Source organism: Lissotriton helveticus, chromosome 2_1, assembly GCF_964261635.1.
Source record: "Lissotriton helveticus chromosome 2_1, aLisHel1.1, whole genome shotgun sequence".
Taxonomy (NCBI): Eukaryota; Metazoa; Chordata; class Amphibia; order Caudata; family Salamandridae; genus Lissotriton; species Lissotriton helveticus.
The window spans coordinates 1800949725-1800970172 of NC_136059.1; the positions used below are offsets into that span (position 1 = coordinate 1800949725).

Genomic DNA, 20448 nt, shown 5'->3' on the forward strand with positions numbered 1-20448 from the left:
TTGGGGGCATTACATCAAGCGGCCGTGATAATTATCGCAGGCCGCATTTAGCGTGCTAAATCCTAACACCGTCTATCGCCGGATTCTATCACCCGGTTAGTGCACTATCAGAAACGCGCATCGCAGAGGCGATAGAAATCCCGGCAATAGTGGCGAAAAGAGACAATATCGCAGGAATACCAGCAACAATAAACAGCGTTAGGAAAAACATTGTAGATAAGGGAGATGTGGACTTAGCATGACAATCCACCTCCCATGATGAACATGGCCAAGTCGGGAAAATAGCAGGTGTAAGAACCCAGCGATATAGCCGGTTAGCGCTACTTTAAATGTCACTATGCGGGTTAGCGATTCCCTTGTTGATAGGGAGAACCTTTGTTAGCGATTATTTTTGCTGTATTTCACACCGGAACGCCAACCTCGCATCTCATTAGCGATGCAAGGCGAGGCACTAAGATGATGGGCGCTAAGGCATGGATTCACGTGCTAAAAAGGGGCGATAATTTTAACGCCGGGCCTTGTTGATATGCCCCATGGTTTCTTCCAGGAAATCAACTACTTAAGAGTACATTGCTCTTAACATTTAAAGTGCCCCTGGAAGAGGGCAAACTATCACAAAACAATACAGCAATGCTCAAGGGCCTAACCACCAAGATCCTATTAGATGGGGGGGAAGGGTCGCTGATCAAGCGAAAGTCCCCTCCCCACTAACTGCACCAGGAATGTGCAGCAGGAGCAGTGGAGCCATTCAGTTTTCTGCCTGCCCAGAAAAATGAGCGCTGGGGTGGGTACCAGGGACCAACATGACCGTGGAAGTTTATTGTGCTGTGCGGGCGGGCCAAGATGAGCAGGAACAACTACTTGGGTAACAAGCATTGGCGTAGCCAATAGGTCTCGCCTTTGGGACCTTATAAGTGTTTACCAATGCAGCACTTGATGTTGTTGCACCAAGAATGAATGCCAACGTAGATAGTCCTGCTCTGTGTGTGGCTCCCTTCACACATGACTGCCTTTATCAATTAGACCATGCAGGCCCCTTGTCTCATGTCCCTTCGAGCCAAGTGCCCCGCAATCACTCCAGAGCAACCACCGCAGACAGACTCCATTAATTTTTGAGCGGTATATCTTTCGGTATTATTAAATAATCCGATGCAAAAAGCAGCACCGCTGACAAGCTTTATTTTCAGGTTTCATGTTGAATCTAACCTGCAGCACAGTCCGCGCACTCCGCTCCTGTGGTTTGTTCATGGATTATTTTGTTTTGAAGCGCTTTCAGTGTCGGATCTTCGCCACTTATTTGCAAAATGTCAAAAAAGAAAATTGTATGCAGAAACCTGTATCCCATAAAAGTTGGTTTATTAGTTTGTTTTTTTAGCTCCTCATCCCCTACCGACTCACTTTAAGGACAGCAGCAGCTGCTTCTCTCACGGGACTCCAGAAGCAAGGCATGATTCTGGAATAACCGGCATGGACTATACCATGTGGAATACACATCAGAGTTCGACTGGACGATCACAAGTTTCAATCCTGACTGGACCATCTCAGCTCTTCATCCTTCCCTAATCGATAAATAACCGAATACTACTTGTGATGGTTAGTGCTTAGATCATCAAATTGCAGCTTTATTAGTCATGGAAGAAACAGGTTATTTTTATTTGTGATAGTTTCAAGTTTTTATTCTAAAATTGTTTTAGACCTCAACTGAGGTCTACAATCATCCCCATATAAAACCAATGAAAATCCACATTACAATCTGAAAAGAATCATAATACGTTAACATTTTTTAATTGTGGTAGAACCTAAGAAGCATGTGATGGTGTCCAAATCCATTGTTGCCTCAGTGTACAAGCGTCTGCATGGAACCATTTGAATTTTATTGTCCATTACGGCTATTACATCGACACAATATGCTAAACAATACTAAATTTTATATATATATATATATATATATATATATATATATATATATATATATATATATATATATATACATGCATATATATATACCCTCTTTCCCTCTCATCTTACCTCTGACTTTTACTTTGTACTTTTTTTTATTTACAGGATTTTTGTGGTCCTAAGTAAGACATATTTCTGCAGTTTGTATGTTTCCTTGTTAAAGTTCAACATATAATTTAGTACTGTTTGGCATTGTGAGCCTTGAATTAGTAGCAAATGTGTAATACAATTAAAATATGTTCTGTACTGGGGCCCCCAGCTATCTCTTGCCCTGGTACCCCAAAATCTTTAAAATGACACTGATTATTCTCACATGTTAAGACATGGAAAAATAAGAGCAAATGCTGTATTACGTTTTGATTTGGCTAAAATCCCTCCGGGACACTGGCTTGAAAAAATTATTATGCCACAAAGTACTGGCCTTCTGGCATGATGACCAGTGCTTAACTGATGCCAATGGGTACTTGTTGTGATGTCATCACCCCATGCTGGACTTCCCAAAATATGCGAGTGGATACTCCCGTTTTAGGAACACCTCAACAACAACAAATATATACTTGTAAAGAAGAAATAGTGGTTCAGCGGAATGCAGGTTTGAACAAGCATATACACGAATACAGTGAAATACTTTTATGAAGCTACTGACTACAAAAGGCCGCCATTGAGGAGTGTCACAATATAATTGTACTGCCTCTTGTATGGGTCAATTTCTCCTAATAAACCTGCATCTATGAGTAATATCATGAATCAAACTGTGGAATTTGTTTAAAGAGTGCGGGTTGCAAGAAGCTGCACCAGGACTCAGAAGTCAGTCCTCTTTCAGCTAGACCTTCGCCAGACTCTGCGTGTTTCTGGTTGAATCGCGTCCAATTAGCACGATTCTGGTAAAGTCACCGCAATCAAAACCTGACTCATTGTTTACCGATCACAGGCGATCCTTTTTATTTCACTGGCTGTCTTCAATCAAGATTTGAAATGTGTATTCCGTTCAAACGCTGCCCCTGAAACCAGCCACCAGCTCTCAGCTGCACCTCGATACCCCAAAGCACCCCATTGTATCCAGCACAGCGCTTAGAACCCCACCTGCAGCATTCATGCTGCTGCACATGTCGATAAGCGCCTAGAGGTCATTCCGTTTGCACAAAGCACTACACAAAACAATTGCACCCACAAAGAACAAAAAGAAGTACATTTGCGCTAATAGAGGGACAGGTCAAAGATTACTCACTGTTGCAGACCTTCCGCAGGGTCGGACTGAAGGCGAGGTCCATCATCCAGATCTCAGCCAGGCCGTCCTCTTCCTCCAGCAGCGTCTGCACAATCCTCTGCCCCAGGAACCCTCCAGCTTCGGTCACCAGGCACCTCACCCCTGCGAGGGAGAGGGACATGATGGTCCCTGAGGCCACGCACCCGCCCACGACACACCCGAGGCACTCCTATTGTGAGGCCCGATGGCTGCTGTCTCTGAACTCATTATGCACTGTAAAGAAAAGTCCACGGGTGTGTCTTCATAGACACAGCACTGTTGCCATGCTTTATCTACTCCCTTCCTCTCCAAGAACGTGGACATTTCTGTCGCTCACGGCGGGGCAAGTATCCAACCATGGCACACGCAGCCCTTTCAGAGTGAGTGCAGGATTGCAACCATCGCTTGCGCACGTGTCCTGACGGCACGGGAAACAGCCCCATAAACAATAGCGCGGCAGCAGGGGGGAGGGATTCACTCGCGGGAGCGATAATTGTGACCAGGTGGGCCGCGCGCTCCCTCAAGTAAATCTCTTGACGAGCACGTGTTCCAATTGAAGACAATGGAACGCGTGCTCGTGCTTGGCTGAAAAGCCTAAGCGATCGGAAAAGGTATTTTCCTTTGCAGCGCATTCACGTTGCGAAGGCGAGACCTAACAAAAACGAATGCACAAGTGAGTGCTTGTGTTTAAATAAAAAGAGGGAAGAGGAAGGCCTTCCGTGATCAATGGCACAATCAAAAATTTGCTGATGGCTTTGAAAGATCAGCCAATAGGCCACCTGGACTTTTAGTTAAGTTGCATATTTTACACCGAGTGCCTCAGAAGGGAAAGTACACTGCGGAAGGAGCAAACGTGTGTAGGATACTCAGAAGAAGGGTTGGCACCCCATAAGCTATTTGAAGCCCCACCCAAAACGTTTGCTTGCCACCATATTTCTCCTGGGTCACTAAAAGGGTGACACTTGGAGAGGTTATCTCTTTACCGAACAAATCTTGGAATATGACTTTTTCCAAGGGATAAGCTTAGGTGCATTGTCTTTTGTTGTTAGTGGTTTTTGGTGGTTACTAGGCACTCTTGTGAAAAGGGAAATAAGATTTTCGGACGGAATGTTCACTGTTTTAATGATTATTGTGCATTCAATTTAAGTAGGTACATTTTAAATTTTAAATCTATGCATATTTTTTGTGCAAATGAAATTTAACCCCAAGACATATTTCTCATATCACAATAAAATGTTTTAGTAGACTGAAATTTCTGATCATTGAAGGGCTTTTTAGGTTTCGCCTAGGCAGCGCATGCGTTGTCTCGGCGAGAGATGCCGTATACAGTATAGTGGGGGGAAGCTCTGCCCACTTTCCGGCCATAAATGTGATTGGCTACAATGACAAATCCTGCATTTTGATTGGTTCTTGCCGTTTTAGTCCCGCCACCTGACTGCCATGGCATAATTTTTCCTCTTCTGAGGCTTTCAACCCCATTACTAGTAAAACGTTGTGTTTCCCTTTCTCTCCCCGTTCCCTCCCACAGTCTCTAACTTTTTGTACCACAACCATACCTCCACCCCCTCCCGTTTGTTTCTTCTTTTATCCCGGCACTTCCGTTTAAAATGCAATAGGTCTCGGGTAAATCTGAGTCCTATTGCATTTTCAATGCTTGATTGTCCTGTGATTGGTTGGTGACTTTGCACTATATTTTGCCTGGCCTGTCCTAATGACATGCGCAATACAAACAGCTCTCTTACGCTGCCTTACATTCTATAACAGAAGTACAAAACGTCCCCTAAGGAATTGTTTAAGAATAATTATAATTTTCAACCAGTCACAACAGTGATCATAAATCCACCGATGCAGGGAAATTAGCACAAGTGCCACAACATTTTTTTATTTTTTATTTTGTGCTGTTTTTCTAATTGCAACATGGCAACATAAATACTACTAAAATTCCAAACACAATTAATAGTAGTATATAACACCTTTTGCTTTTAGTATGGAGAATCAAAATACCATACATAACAGAACTTTCATATTATAATACATAAAATTCCGAAGCACAAAAGATTAATGTATGAGCAAAACGATGTTGAGCGTCGACGTTTCGGTCCACATTCGGTCTAACGATCCACAGGACCATCATCAGGACGAAAAGTTGCACATATATATATAAAAGCAAATATATATCTCATATAAATAGGAAATATCCTTATTGTTCCTACACATATGGTATCGTCTACTCACCCCAAAAGAACAAAACCAGTGAAACGCACCCACAGTGTGAACCAACAGACTCCATACAATGGTGTACACATATCCCCGATCAAAAACCAATGTGTCCACAACCAAGTGTTCAATCTAAAGTGACTATCACCATCACTAAGTCATCCTAATTTTAAAAAACATTACCTTTGACTTCCAGCCTGAAGTGGCTAAATGTAAGGGGATATTGATGTCCCAAAATCTAATGCAAAAATATAAACAAACAACGACGTAAACAATGCATATAATCCTAATGTCAGCATATCTTTCAGTTTTCGCATAGTTAGGAACTATACTTTCAGGTGTTCTGAATGAATCTCATCACCTACATCTCCTATAAATCAATAATATCCACTCAGTGTAACAAAATCACAATTGACAGTATCACCAAATACATTTATTGATACTTCAATCCAAACATACTCACGTAATTAAAGCGAGTATCCTGTATTATTCTGCAAATGAAAACATTATCCAAATTACATCACTGACAGACCCAACACTGAGTAACACCTTTATGCCCATTTATAGCACCCAATAGTGTCTACAAACAACCTGAATGTATTTAAACAGTTATTCATGATATACAATGGGTAATGAACTTGGGTGCTGGAAAACATATCTCAAATGTTTTTATACTTGCACTAAAATCTTTTTTGCACTTTAGCACTGTTTACACAGATAATTAATATTGGTTTGTAATGCGGATGTAAATTCGATACTTTAAACTGAAAATAGGTCGAATGTATGCAATAAGAGAAAACAATATAGATGACACAATTGTAGTTTTCATACGTAGTATTTCTTCGATGTCAGTTGAATATGTATACCATCAAAAGCCAATCGCTAATGAGAGTATTCAAACTGTATTTAAACCAATGAAAGGCACTTCACCATGTCATGTGATCAAGCGCTCTTCGTATCGCGAAAAGCGTCATGGCGACTCTTTGCACAAAATAAATTAATTTCACAGATTTGGTAGTCCGTATCCGTTACTTTGCCTGATAGACAACGACGTCAGGAGATTGGAACCTTTTGGATATATATATATTTATATATATATATATATATATATATATATATATATATATATACACACATATTTGAGCAGCTACCTCCTCCAAAGAAAAAGGCCGTGACCCAAAGGGAGACAATCAGGAGCACTTTATTGAACAGATGGTTTAGGCGAATGCATTTTGGCAATATCAGCCTTCCTCAGAGCCCCTCTCCAACTGCTCCTAGCACTGCGAAATGAGAACAGTCCTTTCCCTTTGTTGTTTTAACTTCTATGCTCCGCCCCCTTGGTGTGGTCAGCATCCTTGTGCAGCCCCGTGTAGTGGAACTACATATCCCACAGTGCACCAATGTTCAGCAAAGTGGGACTGGATGCATACTGGAGGGGGTGATATTTTCGGAGAGAGTGTCCGTGGGAGGCACAGCTGTAGGATTTCGTTGGGAGGTAAGCCATGTGAAACAACTCCGTGCGCCCTCGAGTCCCCCCTTCTTACTGCTGCTACCCTTCTGCTTAGAATCCTTTGCGGGGGTGAACACAGGATCCTGGTTACCCAATTAGAGGATAGGATATCCCCTGCCGCAGTCTCGGCCAAGCATCGTGGTGGGTTCTGGAGCTTATTGCTACCGCAATTCAGGAAAAACAGCTCAGCCGCGCTTGCCAGGTAGTCCGGACCAACTTTTTGCCGTGGGGGTACACGTAAATGCGCACTGGCTTAGCGCATAAATGTTTGAGCAGCTACCTCCTTCAAAGAAAAAGGCCGTGGCCCAAAGGGAGACAATCAGGAGCACTTTATTGAACAGATGGTTTAGGTGAATGCATTTCGGCAATATCAGCCTTCCTCAGCGCTCCTCTCCAACTGCTCCTAGCGCTGCGAAATGAGAACAGTCCTTCCCCTCTGTTGTTTTAACTTCTATGCTCTGCCCCCTTGATATGGTCAGCATCCTCGTGCAGCCCCGTGTAGTGGAACTACATATCCCACAGTGCCCCAATGTTCAGCAAAGTGGGACTGGATGCATACTGGATGGGGTGATATTTTCGGAGAGAGTATCCGTGGGAGGCACAGCTGTAGGATTTCGTTGGGATGTAAGCCATGTGAAACAACTCTGTGCCCCCTCGAGTCCCCCTTATTACCGCTGCTACCCTTCTGCTTAGAATCGTTTGCGGGGGTGAACACAGGATCCTGGTTACCCAATTAGAGGATAGGATATCCTCTGCCGCAGTCTCCGCCAAGCGTCGTGGTGGGTTCTGGAGCTTATTGCTACCGCAATTCAGGAAAAACAGCTCAGCCGAGCTTGCCAGGTAGTCCAGACCAACTTTTTGCCGCGGGGGTACACGTAAATGCGCACTGGCTTAGCGCATAAATGTTTGAGCAGCTACCTCCTGCAAAGAAAAAGGCTGTGACCCAAAGGGAGACAATCAGGAGCACTTTATTGAACAGATGGTTTAGGGGATATATATATATATATATATATATATATATATATATACACACACATTTTTTTTAACTTTAAAGTAAAAGTCATAGCTAACGGGTATAAGTATGATCCTTGTGTATTGCAACATGACTGCCTTGCTTTTCTTTTCTCCTGAAAGCTACCTGCCGAGTTTCCACAAAACAAGGTCTCCCTCTCACTCTCCACAGGGATGGAAAGGGCTTCAGGGGCATGGAGTCTGTACTTGCCTGTTGCACATCTGAATGAGTTTGGGGTTTACCTGTATTCAGTGCACAGAAAGTTGAGCATCGGTTGAGGGCTTCAGTTCTCTATGCTCTCCATCAAAACCTAGGGCTTAGAAGTTGTTCCCCAGTGTGCTCTCTGCTACCACGCTGCCCCACCTCTGCACGAGCTTAATCCCTACACCGGTGTGCTTCAGACCCTATTGGTTATTGCGGTTATGCAGATGAGTCACCCCATTTCATGCCTCTACCCTAAATGTGCTAAATCGCTAAAAACGTATAAGGTCCCAAAGGCGAAACCGATTGCATTGCAAATGCTTGTTTGATATACTGTTATGCTGTTGGGGACAACTGTGTCCAAGTCAATAGGCCTTACTTTAAATTAAAACATTATTTCTGTTTCTGTTTAGCAGAGAGAGAGGCAGACAGCTTCTAGGGGTTAAGACCTTCTGGTATGGCAACTCCTAGCAGTTTCTTCAATAGGGAGTGATATTTACTTTTAAGGATAGGCTTGACCTGTGTGATCTTCCTGTCTTGTGTTCCACTGCAGGTTGCAAAGCCCTTTAAAGCATTTCCCATATAGACTTCTACCTACAAGTCCACACATACTTGTTAATTTGTGCATAGAATTTTGTTTTTCTCCTCTTTACAAACATGATGTCACTTACTGGCCAGCAGTTTCTAAGTGTTGTTTGTTGTGTTGTTGAATCTTTTGTCTCTAATCCACAGCACCGCCACTAAGTCTTGGACTTTCTTGCTTTGCTATCCTGAGAGTTAAGGGCTGAAAGGGGTACTTAGTTCTGGGGTCTGCAGCATGGGGCCCACGGACACCAGACACAAAAGATCCCATTACCGTTGAGGTCTAGACCCTCTGACTGCCTTGTGGCCCCAATCTAAATTTCCACACTATCTACTTGTCAAAAAGTATTGTAAATCCGTAGAATACCTGCAACAAATATTCTCTTAAAATCTGTATCATTTGTGATCTTATGACATGTATTAACATCAGAAGCCAATAAAGGCAATTAGTGTGAAGTTAGCATACAAATTGCTAAATCTTAAACATTTAAGCTTCAGTTCATGTAATGCAACGGAGATGGTCTTGTCATTTCTACAGCTTACATCCCCAGAATGCTGGCTATTTCAGAAAGCCTTCTCCCACTATATGTCTGAAACCCTGCATTGACCTTGACATACTTCCAATCACTTCCTATCTTTTCTTTTTTCAGAGTGACCCTCTCCTCAATTTCATCCTCTGCATGCCTCTTATCGGTCTCACGCCTGGCTGCCGCAATCTCACTTATTGTAACTCTACAAATGGCTCACACCTTATTTCATAGTTCACAAGCTCTCCTTTAAAACCCTATCCCAGCAACCTAACAAAACTGTTGTGCAGTTCCTAGGAGTCCCGCAGGACCTGCACATTTTGGATGACCTAAACTGAGGGCTTGGTGTCCCGACACCCCCAACATGATATGACAGCCATTAGACCAGCTATCTCTACAGTGCCACTTCCACCCCCTGTATCTTACAGTGGTGTAGGTAGTCTCTGGCAACCACTGAACATGACAACCCTGATTCCTCAGGGATCGTGGAAAACAGTACAGTACTTTTTGCTCAGACACTCGTGCTTGCTTACTCTCAGAAAATACACAGGATGGCAATTAGTACATTTCAATAAGTATTTACTGGTCCAGCGACAGCCTTGTGTAAAATATATGTGCTGCGACAATCACGAGACAGAAGTATAAAAAAGAGATTACTATTGCAATACAGTAGATACATTTGTACCATAATGTTAATAAGATGAACATAAGCAGTTTAGATAAAAGCAGTAGCACTTGTATATTCCTAAAATGTGTGCCCTAAGTAATTTACCTGAATGTACCTAGCCTAGATCTGTTTGTGGAGCATGTATAAGCATGTAGCTATGTGTATATGCAGCCAAGAAACCCCTAGGGAAGAACTAGCTCCCTCACCTCATGGTTTAGAATTAAGGACCCTGTCTCCGCATCGAGGATGACATCCCGCAAGGGATGTCAGCCCGCTGCATGTCGAAGATTCAGCATGCAGGATCCGGTGTCAGCCTGGAAGGAATTCTCCTCTAAATTGTAGGGGGAGTAACAGTCTTTTATACTAAAGTGGTCACTCCAGGGTGTCTTCTAGACTCAATATGTTTTGAAAACAACCATAAATGTTTTGGAAACAATCATGAATGTTTTTCCAAACAAATGTGATCATGCAGAGCTGGCTGTTGGCCAAGTATGAAAAAGTGGTGACCCTTATACAGAATGCCTTGCCTGAGGACATGTTTATGTATGGTGTTGAAGAGACAGGAGCAAACAACTAGGTAAAAGGTCACCTTTTTAGAATCGTAATTGTTGTGTGGATGGGACAATGTATGTAAAATGGGGATTACCATGACAACTATCCTAAGGGACATGACAATACCCAACCTCCGCCAGCCCATTTATTTATCTGACCAACCATTTTTCTGAAACTGTTAAGCCACCACTAATGATCACACCTAACTGGATTTTGTTTCTTAAGAGTACATGACTAATCTCAATCACCAAAAATACCACTGGATTAAGCACTAACCTTGGGTTCCAAAACAGCGTGCACCTTGCCTTAAATGGCTTCCAAGCCTCATCCGGAGTAGCAATGCTGTATAAATGGATCTACAATTAGCATGCTGCTTCTTCTACATTTTGTCTGCCACTGATTCAGTGGACCACATCTTCCTCCAGCATAATTAACAGCCAATGTCTCAGATCACTTTCTGAAATATTTAAAATAGTTTTTAACTTTCTGCAGCATCCTGGAGAATGCTCAACTTCCCCTACTCTCTCCCCGCCACACTCTTGTTCAATGTATTTGGAAATTCATTTGTGGCTCAGCTTAGATTCATTTCCCTCAACAACCACTCATATGTAGATGGCATACACATTTGACTCTATATTGCACTTGACGAGTGACATTCTAAGGGTGTTGAAGTTTATCACTGTGTAAGACTTTCCTGTTTTTAAGCGAATGTTTGACAGGTCTACTTCTGGCCTAAAAATTATGCCAGTAACAGTAAGGTTTCTTTTGCACAGAGCTGATACATTTTTCTGAGGCTCACAAAATAATCCTTTTGCGCCATCAGCTATGACTTTGATTATATTGTACAAGTATTCTTGTTTTCCTTGAAGATGCATTTGTGCTATTTTCAATTTATTTCATAATTTGCGTTTAAACTGTGGGAATATACATCCTCCAATTTAGTTTTTCACATGAAAGTTTTCCTATGCTGCTTTAAAGTTCCCCTTGAAATCACCATCTCTAATCCATGTGAAAATGAGTTTTTGTAAATTAACCAGTCCATTTCTCCTGACCTAATCATGCATTCTTACTTCTTGCAGACCTGCTGCTACAGCAGTGATATCGTTGGCATTTGGACGGTACATGTTAGAGCCGTTTTTTGTTGACTGTGAAATCCCAGAACTATCAATCAAGCTTGTGACGGCTGTGGGCATCAGTAAGTATTTCCTGAAAAGAAAGATTTAATGTGAAAAATTGGGTTGCTGGTTGAGGGGGGTGAAACCCTACCCAAGCAGCAGCCATAACACTTGTCAGGGTGAACCACAATAAGACACTAAATTAACCTGCGCTCAACCCTCAAGTAGCTTGGCACAAAAGCAGTTGGGCTTAACTTAGGGGCAATGTATAAATAGTTGTGCAGCACACAACAGCAATAAAGTGAAAACACAACCCAAGAAGTATCCCACACCAATTTTGAAAAAATAGAGTCAATCAAAGAATTATTTGACAACAAAACGGCAAACATCTAATAAGTAGGACCTGATTTATAAATTTATGAAGTTTAAACTGAAAAATAGCATCTAAAAGATCAAAGCACCAACTGCTGGCATCCATTAAAACCATTCAAAAGTTGAAAGTTATGGCCAACCATGATGGAGCACTGGTCAGATACACAAAGTGAATTGTGCCCTGTCTCCTCTTTTATTTAGACTCAAAATACATTTTTACAAAAAATGTCTGAGATGGTAAAGTTCAACGGGTCAAGGCAGCTGGAGGTGTGCAAGGAGGAGGCGTAGTTGTCAGGGAGCCACTAAATGAAGTCGAGGTGAAGATTCCTTTGTTTCAGACTTAGTCTCTTTTTTGGAATTCAAAAATGTCCAAGAGGATGAACCTACATGCGGTAGCCGATGAGGGAAGCTGGATACTCCTTCTACTAAGTCATGCCAACCAGTGATGCACCGGTTGGCATAACATTCTAAATCCTACGTTTTTGATTTGGGCTATCTGGACATCTTTAATACCACTTCCAAGGGTCTAGAACCAGTAGCGTTCGGCAGTAGGTGTTTCTGTAGGGCGGTGACATGGGCAGGGGGAGGGGCAGGGTCGGGGGTAGTAATGTATGGATTACGGAGTTTTACAGGTAAGTAAACATTTAAATAAATAAAACGAATTTCGTTGCGCGCACTGCATTACATTTGGTGATGCAGTGCACGCAACAAAATTTGTTTTATTTATTTAAATGTTTACTTGCCTGTATAACTCCGTAATCCATACATTACTACCTCCCACCCTGCCCCTCCCCCTGCCCACGTCACCGCCCTACAGAAACATCTACTGCCGACCACTGTCTAGAACTAGAGGGGCACAACTTGGAGGTCCAGGACTCACTCAGTCCAGTTGCGGGTTCAAGATGGTTAGGGGAATTTCTATCCCTGAGGCCCTGATCAGAAGGCCAGTCAGCTAGGCCGTGGAGTTACTCTGGAAGTGCTGGGTTCAATGAGAAGTGCAGGGCTCACAAAGGAGTGGGGCTTCCAATCTACCACAATTGTGGTTCTCCCACTTCATGAAGATGTGGGAAAAGTGTTGGGCTTCCACTGGTAGTGTATCAGCTGGCTCAGTTGATGGAAAGGTTTGACCTTCAGGTCTGCCTGGCTTAAGGCAGACACCTGAGGGCCCAGGGCAGGGCTCAGGCAGAGGAACAGTCCTTCTTGGTTCAGCCCAACAGTCTTTTGAAGTTCACAGAGTCCACTGCAACAGGCAGTCCTCTGAGAGTCCTTCCACAGGTCCAGAAAGTGAACTGACGAGTGGGTAAAAGGGCCTTTATTTTGCCTGGTGCCCCCTTTGAGGTAGGAGAAGCTTCTGGAGGTTTCCCCTTTCAGAAGTGTTTTGAAGTTCCTGCCTCTCTGTCCTCATCCCAATCTGTCTGCATGCAATGTGAAGTTCTTTGTGTGAGGGCAGGACACAGTCCCCTGAAGTGCAAGTGGAACTGTGAACAGCTCCGCCCCCACATCCTGCCTGAGATGGCCCATCCAGGCACAGCTACTCCCTATATTGTGTGGCTGTCTGGGAGGAATGTACAAAAGCCAGCTACACCGAGTGTTGTGACTCAGGAAAAAGCCGCAGGCAACAAATGATTAGAAAAGGAAAATGTCAACTTTCTAAAAGTAAAATGACAAAGAAACACACAGGACCAAATCCAAGATCTCTTAAAATTTTCTCTGCATGAATAGTTTTCTCCAGCTATGGTTTCAGCTGGGGTATATATATGATGGTCTTTACTCAATTCTCTTTCATATTTTTGATATGTCTTATTGTTTCAATGTACCTCACTGGCTAAAGAGCCATTTGTTTCTATTGTATACACAACATTGATTCTATGTATGAGACAATTTTTGACATTACTATATGTTTGTAGATGCCCCTGAAGAAGGGTGAATCAGACAACCGAAATGCATTGGGATTCAAGTGATCCATCTTTTGCTGGCAGCTAAATTGTGAATAAACAACAATTCAAGACACCACGGAGTGACTGTTCCATGCAAATTTTTGGGCGCACTCAGGATCAGTTCAACTGTTGCTTTTTGAGTAAAAGTTGCGTAAAGTTTTGATCTAGTTGAAATAGCGTATTATATATGTGACACTCATCTGAGTGCTATAAGTAGTGCACGTTCTATCTAAGACTTTTTGTCCTAATTTTTCTTTTCCACTTACTAAAACTGGCATTTTTAGAATTGTAACTTAAAATCACACTTTAGAATTGAACAGGATTGTAAATTACAATTCGTAAGACACAGAAAATGACTTCCCTACCTGCTTCCAATCAAAAGTTATCACTTATTACATGTAATAGGGTTACCCACAGTTATTCTATGAGGGAGGTGGGTCTCAAAGTAGTAAAAAATATAATTATGAGTTTTTCACTACTAAGACATGTAAAATGTATTTGTAAATGTTCATATTTTTAATTCCAATGCACCCTATCCTATTGTCTGTCTAGGGCCTACTCTAGGAGACACTTATATGTAATAAAAAGTGAGACAAAGATATGGTAAAGGGGTTATTTGCCAAGTCAAATTACCAGTTTAATACTGCCAACAGTCTATAATGGCAGGCCTTGGACATATTTTAAGGGACTACATAAGTGGGCGGCACAATAAGTGCTGCAAGCACACTAGTAGCCTTTAATTTACCAGCCTTGAATATATGGTTTACCACTTTACTACAGACTTCTAAGTAATTTAAATATGCCAATCAGATGTAAGCCAACTTTACCGTGTCTTTGGGAGTGAGAGCAAGCACTTAGCACTGGCTAGCAGTGGTAGCTAAGGCCCAAAAAGAAAAAAAGGAAAAATAGGGGTGGCGAAGGCTAAACGTTTGGGGGACATTTGGCTAATTTATGCTAATAATACCCCACCAGAACCCATCCACCCAAAACACTAATTCGCGCCTCAAAAAGACCCCCTATATCAGGATTCTAAAGGATTTCAAACATAAAAACTACAAATACTAACAAGACGAACACCCCTCCCCCCACCCTGCACCCCTGCATATGGCTTACGCCTGTCCCCAACTAGCAGTGTGCCTGTCGCCCCATCTAACTAGGTACTAAAAGTAGAAAAAATGGAGACGGACACCTCAGTACGGGCCCCTGGTCCCCCCTCCCCTTCGCCAGAACCAAGAATCCCCCAGGATAAAACCCACAACTCTATTAATAAGCAATATAAAACGAAACAGGGGAAACAGTAAACACCACCCGACCTCCCGTAAATACAATGGTAGCGAATCCCACTTCAGCAAGCCCACGGTGCCAAGCCCCAGCAATCAGTCTCATCCTTGAACTTTCCGATCAGTCGTGCAAGCCCCTTCCGGACGGACTGTCGCCTCCGCAGGATAGTCAAAATGCAGAAACAGTTCCGTAAAGTTCCTTCCGAGGCGAAGCAAAGTTTTAAAGTCACTGGGAACTCCATCGACGATGTCCCTCACCGCCATGAGCTCCCGTCGTCGTTGTCTCTGCGATCATAGTAAAGGTGTCGGAGAGGGGAAAAACACTGTTTCGTCTCGTAGACAGTTCCCACCAAGGGTTTCCGGAAAGGAAGCACCAATTAATCCACACTCAGTGAGCAATGATGGTGGGCTTGGCAATCCGTAGAGAGCACCAAGTTCCCGGTCGTCGGTCATCACACTGACATGAAGCTCCGACACCCCTCGTGGCACAGGGCCCACTTCCGTTACAAGGACCTCCGTGGGTGGTATTGGCCGATCAGGATATTGCAATGGATCAGGGTCCGGTCCATCATGCCCATGTCCGTATGTGACCACTATCATTTTCTGGAAAATGGACTCCACATGGGAATGTAGTGCTCCGATAGCTGCCAGTACAGTCCGCATCGATGGTTCAGACTCAGTCCGTCCCACCACATTTCGTTCCGAGTCGACCATAATCGCGTCCCCCAGAGGCACCGGTCTTCCCCGGGGGAAACGGCAAAATTGGGACGGACTATCACGGAGGGAGACTCAGGGCGTACCAAGGCCACAAACCACGCGACGCTACCGCAAGCGAAGACCCCGACCCAGCGAACATCGGCCGCGGCAGACCGGGTCTCCGGGTCAGGGACCTCCGCCCACAGCCACAATCGTGCCTCGTCAACCCTCCGTCGATTTTCAGGCCAGATCAACAACCGCCGTCAAAATCGGGCTTAGAAAGTTCTCCACATCAAAGGACCGGACCCTGTAGATCACCCACGGCCGATGTTGTTCAACTGGAACCCGCTGGGCCAGTACTCGAGTCCCCGGCTCACAAGCTGGTGTAGGCCCCAAACTGAAACTCGACATAACTCCGTCCACCAAGGTGGTAAAAGTCCCGGGATCGCTCCAAAGTGCAGCACAGCAGTTCACACGCCCGGAGGCAGGGTGAAAATTCAGGATTAGTAGCAGGATCATCCGGCGGGGGACGGAGGTCGACGGAGCCGGGAGCCTAAGCGGCCATCTTAGTTGCTACCGTAGCTCCTCCGAAAAAAGTTTTTTTTAATGTCACCTGAAGAAGTGGTCTCCCACCCCTATTGGTGAGATCTATGCTTTCGAGCTCACAAATGGAAACGCTTACTAGAAGATTTTGTTGTTTTTGTATATAATCTTCTGCATTTTTTCTAGCAGAATGGATATATCATATGAAACAGCGCATGACTTTTCACTAAGTTTACAGAGGTTGTTCATCTACTGTACAGCAAGCACACATGCCTTGTAATTTATGAATTATCAATGATTGCCATCTTTTTTTCTTTACCACCCACTCCAGTGGCCAACGTATGGAACTAGTGTTTCTCTTCTTTGTTACTTGGATCTAAGGGCCAGATGTAGGAAGCCTAATACCGGTCTGTAACAACGGAAATTACCGAATTTCAGCCGCTACCGACCGGTATTAGGCATTTGAGATGTAGGGGCCTAATTTAAGGATACGGTAATTTACCGAATCGGTAATTTAAGGAATCGGTAAATTACTGAATTCTTAAATACCGATTCTGTAAATTACAGAATCCTTAATGTAGTAAGCACTCAAGTGAGTGCATTTCACTTGTAAGGATTCGTTATTTACCACCAACTACAAGTTGGTGGTAAATAACGAAAACTGTTAAAAAAGCAATTTTGTGCTTTTTTAACAGTGCCATGTGGCAGACATACATGCCCTTAGGGCATGTATGTGTGACACATGTGCACCCATGCACTATTCAGGGGTGCAACAGGGTGTCAATGTGACACCTTCCCACCCTTGTAGGTCTTCCCCCTCTTACTAATTCGGTATTTACCGATTCGGTAAATCCCATTCATTTCTATGTGCCTCCAGGCCCAAAGGAATGAATGGGAAATATCGTATTGGTAAATACCGAATCGGTATTTAACGAATTTTACTGATTCGGTAAAAATTACCAAATGAATACCTACATACCATTTACCCATTCTAAAATACCGAATCGGTAAAATTCGGTATTTTAGAATCGGTAAATGGTATTTACCTACATCTGGCCCTAAGTCTTAGAGCACATGTACAATCTAGGGAGGATAGCATTAGCTTACGTTTGCATGTTATTACATTGAGATAGCTCAGGTTCTGACCTAGAATCAGAAGTCTATGCTTATGAGTTGATGCATTTCAACTAATGGAATACCCTCTGCATAGAGGTTTGATATTACCTTGAGATGATGTACAAGCTCTAGTTACAGCAAAGGAATAATCATCCATTTTTATGAGGGTTTGAACTGACTGTATGCCATTCTACCTATGTAGCTATTTGAAAGTAAGAAATGAAGTAATATACTTTGTGTGGGTAATTGATAGCTTACCCAATTTCTCATTTTCTAATGGGTTGCTAATTATAATCAATTTATGATATAAGAAATTCAAACAATTGTTCATTCAGTGTTTCAAAAGTATGGCCATCACTAAAGAGAGTTCACATAATGGCACACAGTTTATTCTTCCTGTGCAACTCTTGTACAACTTTTCTTTCTTTAGACATGTTGAGTTGTGGTGTGTGTTTAGTTATCTAACTTTTTCTACATTGTAAAATGAGGATTTTTCTGAATAGTTAAGTATTGTAATGTTGAAAATGTGCTTGGTGTTCACTATTTTAAATAAAGTTGATGATAAGGTTGTGAGGAATATCTTACTGTGAACATGCATTTGTAACTCCAGAACCAAATAGGGGACTGAGAGAGGAAGCTTAGGGAGTCATTTAGTGTCTGACGGACTGTGGAACCAGCCATTAATCAGTGGGGCTTCCAATCTGCCACAATTGTGGTTCTCCCACTTTTTGGAAATGTGGGCCAAGTGTAGGGCGTCCACGGGCAGCACACCAGCTGACTCAGTTGATGGAAAGATTTAACATTCAGGTCTGCCTGCCATTGTGCTGCAAAGCATGGTGGTCCTAGACAATGAAATTCCTCAATGCTCTGCTGTTAAGGGAGAAAACTCTCTGCACATCAGGCCACTAATTTTGTGTTTGCAAATCAAACAGGAGTTTTAAGTGGTCTAAGCTAATGTGCCTCTGAGCCTGCAGTGGAGTGACTAGTGTTAAGGCTCCACCAAAGGCTTAGAGATACCTGATAGGCAGGCAGGGACCTCTAAATCTGTTGGGTGGTCCTATATCAAAACATCAGAGGCCAAACTGACTAGGCCAGCGGGCAGGCCACCCTCCATGGTCTAAATAACTCTCTTACTCTCTAATTTGAATATAGTATAATGCTACATTCACAGTTGTAGACCTGATCTACACAATATTGTGTGTGAACCTCAGTGTACTGAGGTGTGCAAAAAGTACTCTTATGCATTGAATTTGCATATAGGCAAAATTAAATCAGTGCAAAGCTCACTTGTAATGGGGAAAATCCTCCATGCAGTGACTTTTTACTATGATAAGTTGATGATAGGAGCAGGAGAAGGAAATTGTTGGACTTGGCCCTCTTTGCAGGGCCATCCCAGAACTTTTTACCTTCCTCCTTGTATTTTGTCTGACCTGGTGTTGGTGGTTTTAGGTCCAGTGTAAAGCGCGTGTGCTTTCTATGGGAAACCTGGTAAGATTGGGCTACACCTGTTTGGTGTATTTAATTTACCTATCAGTCCCTTGTAAAGTGGTATCTCATATACCCAGGGACAGTAAATTAAATGCTACTAGTTGGCTTGCAGCGCTGCTTGCGCCACCCACCAAAGTAGCCTTGCAAACATGTCTCAGGCCTCTGCCATTGCAGGGTCTGCACGTGCAGTTTTCTGCTGCTGTGACGTGGCACCTAAAGTGGGTGCCACGTGTGTGACTCCCCTTTTACTACATATCAGTAACCCCTAAGGTAGGCCTAGCTAGCTCTATGGGCAAGGTGCGGCGTAGGTAAAAGGTAGTACATGTGCCTTAAGTGTGTGGCATGTTCTGGTAGTGGCAAACAGCCATTTTGGTTTCTCACTACTGTGAGGCTGCCCTCTCATAGGAATGCATTCGGGATTCGCTGATATGTGTTTCGGTTGTAATTCTTGACATGAGAGGAATAGTGTGATAAATTTTGGTATGTTTGGAATAGTGGTAATGAATGCTGCATAATGATGTTTGCAGATTTATTATCACTATTTTAGAAATGCCACTTTTAGAAGTGGGCTTTTCTGTGTGCTATGTGTCTTTGTGCCTGCCTGATGTGTATTGCATGTGTATTGCATGTAGCTGTGTGGAGGAGTGGGTCCGGTGCAGAGGAGAACGTGGAACGCCTCACGTTACTTTTTTTTGGTGCCCGAGATATTTGCACCGCTGCCTGAAGCCAGGCGGCTGTTGCCTGGTTGTAGGCGGGGCCCAGCAGTGGGAGGGAGCTGTGATGTGCACTGTGATACAGAAGGCAATAAGCCAGGCAGCAGCAAAGCCTGGTTGTGGGTGGGGCCGCCTTCCAGGCGTAAAGCCACCGGAGACTTTGCTACCGGTCCTGCAAGGGGCTGTGGCATTTGACCACTGTGGGGAGAATTGAGTTAAAGGAGACCTCGCTCCATGTGCCGCCGGTCATCTTTTTACTGTTGGTGTCGATTGAGGTGGGAGGGTTTGTGTGGAACCCCGAACCTCCCTCCCCTAGTCAGTAGGTGCCCGTGGGACCTGGGGCAGTTGCTTTGGGGCAATGGTGTTCCCTCCCCTACCTTAGGGGAACATTGCCGACTCTGTGGGTGACCAGACGGAAGGAAAACCTCTACGGAGGTCCCGGTCCGGCTGATCATGCTCACAGCACTAGAGAGATTCTCCAGGACAGGAGGCAGGGTGGGTTGCACTCCCGCCCCTTTGCTCATTAGATTGTGTCCCTGAACAGGGTGAGACCTCGACGGAGGCCCCTGGGGATGAGAGGTGCCATCTTTTAGAAGATCCGCGGGCACGTGGGCCAAGAGCTTATACCTAGGACACCAGGTACCTTAAAAGACCGCGCAGGTGATGCGCTGATTATGGTGCAGTGCACCAGTCGTGATGTGTACATTGCTGCAAG

General features: G+C 43.7%; 1 protein-coding gene across 1 annotated transcript in view; it reads left to right on the forward strand.

Annotated features, from left to right (window-relative positions):
- LOC144818900 (cystine/glutamate transporter-like) overlaps nucleotides 1-20448 on the forward strand; it is an 868430-nt gene that overhangs the window by 273057 nt on the left and 574925 nt on the right. Inside the window, exon 3 of the mRNA XM_078676760.1 lies at nucleotides 11553-11668. Within this exon, the coding sequence (XP_078532886.1) occupies nucleotides 11553-11668 (116 nt within the window). The remainder of the gene's footprint in view (nucleotides 1-11552; nucleotides 11669-20448) is intronic.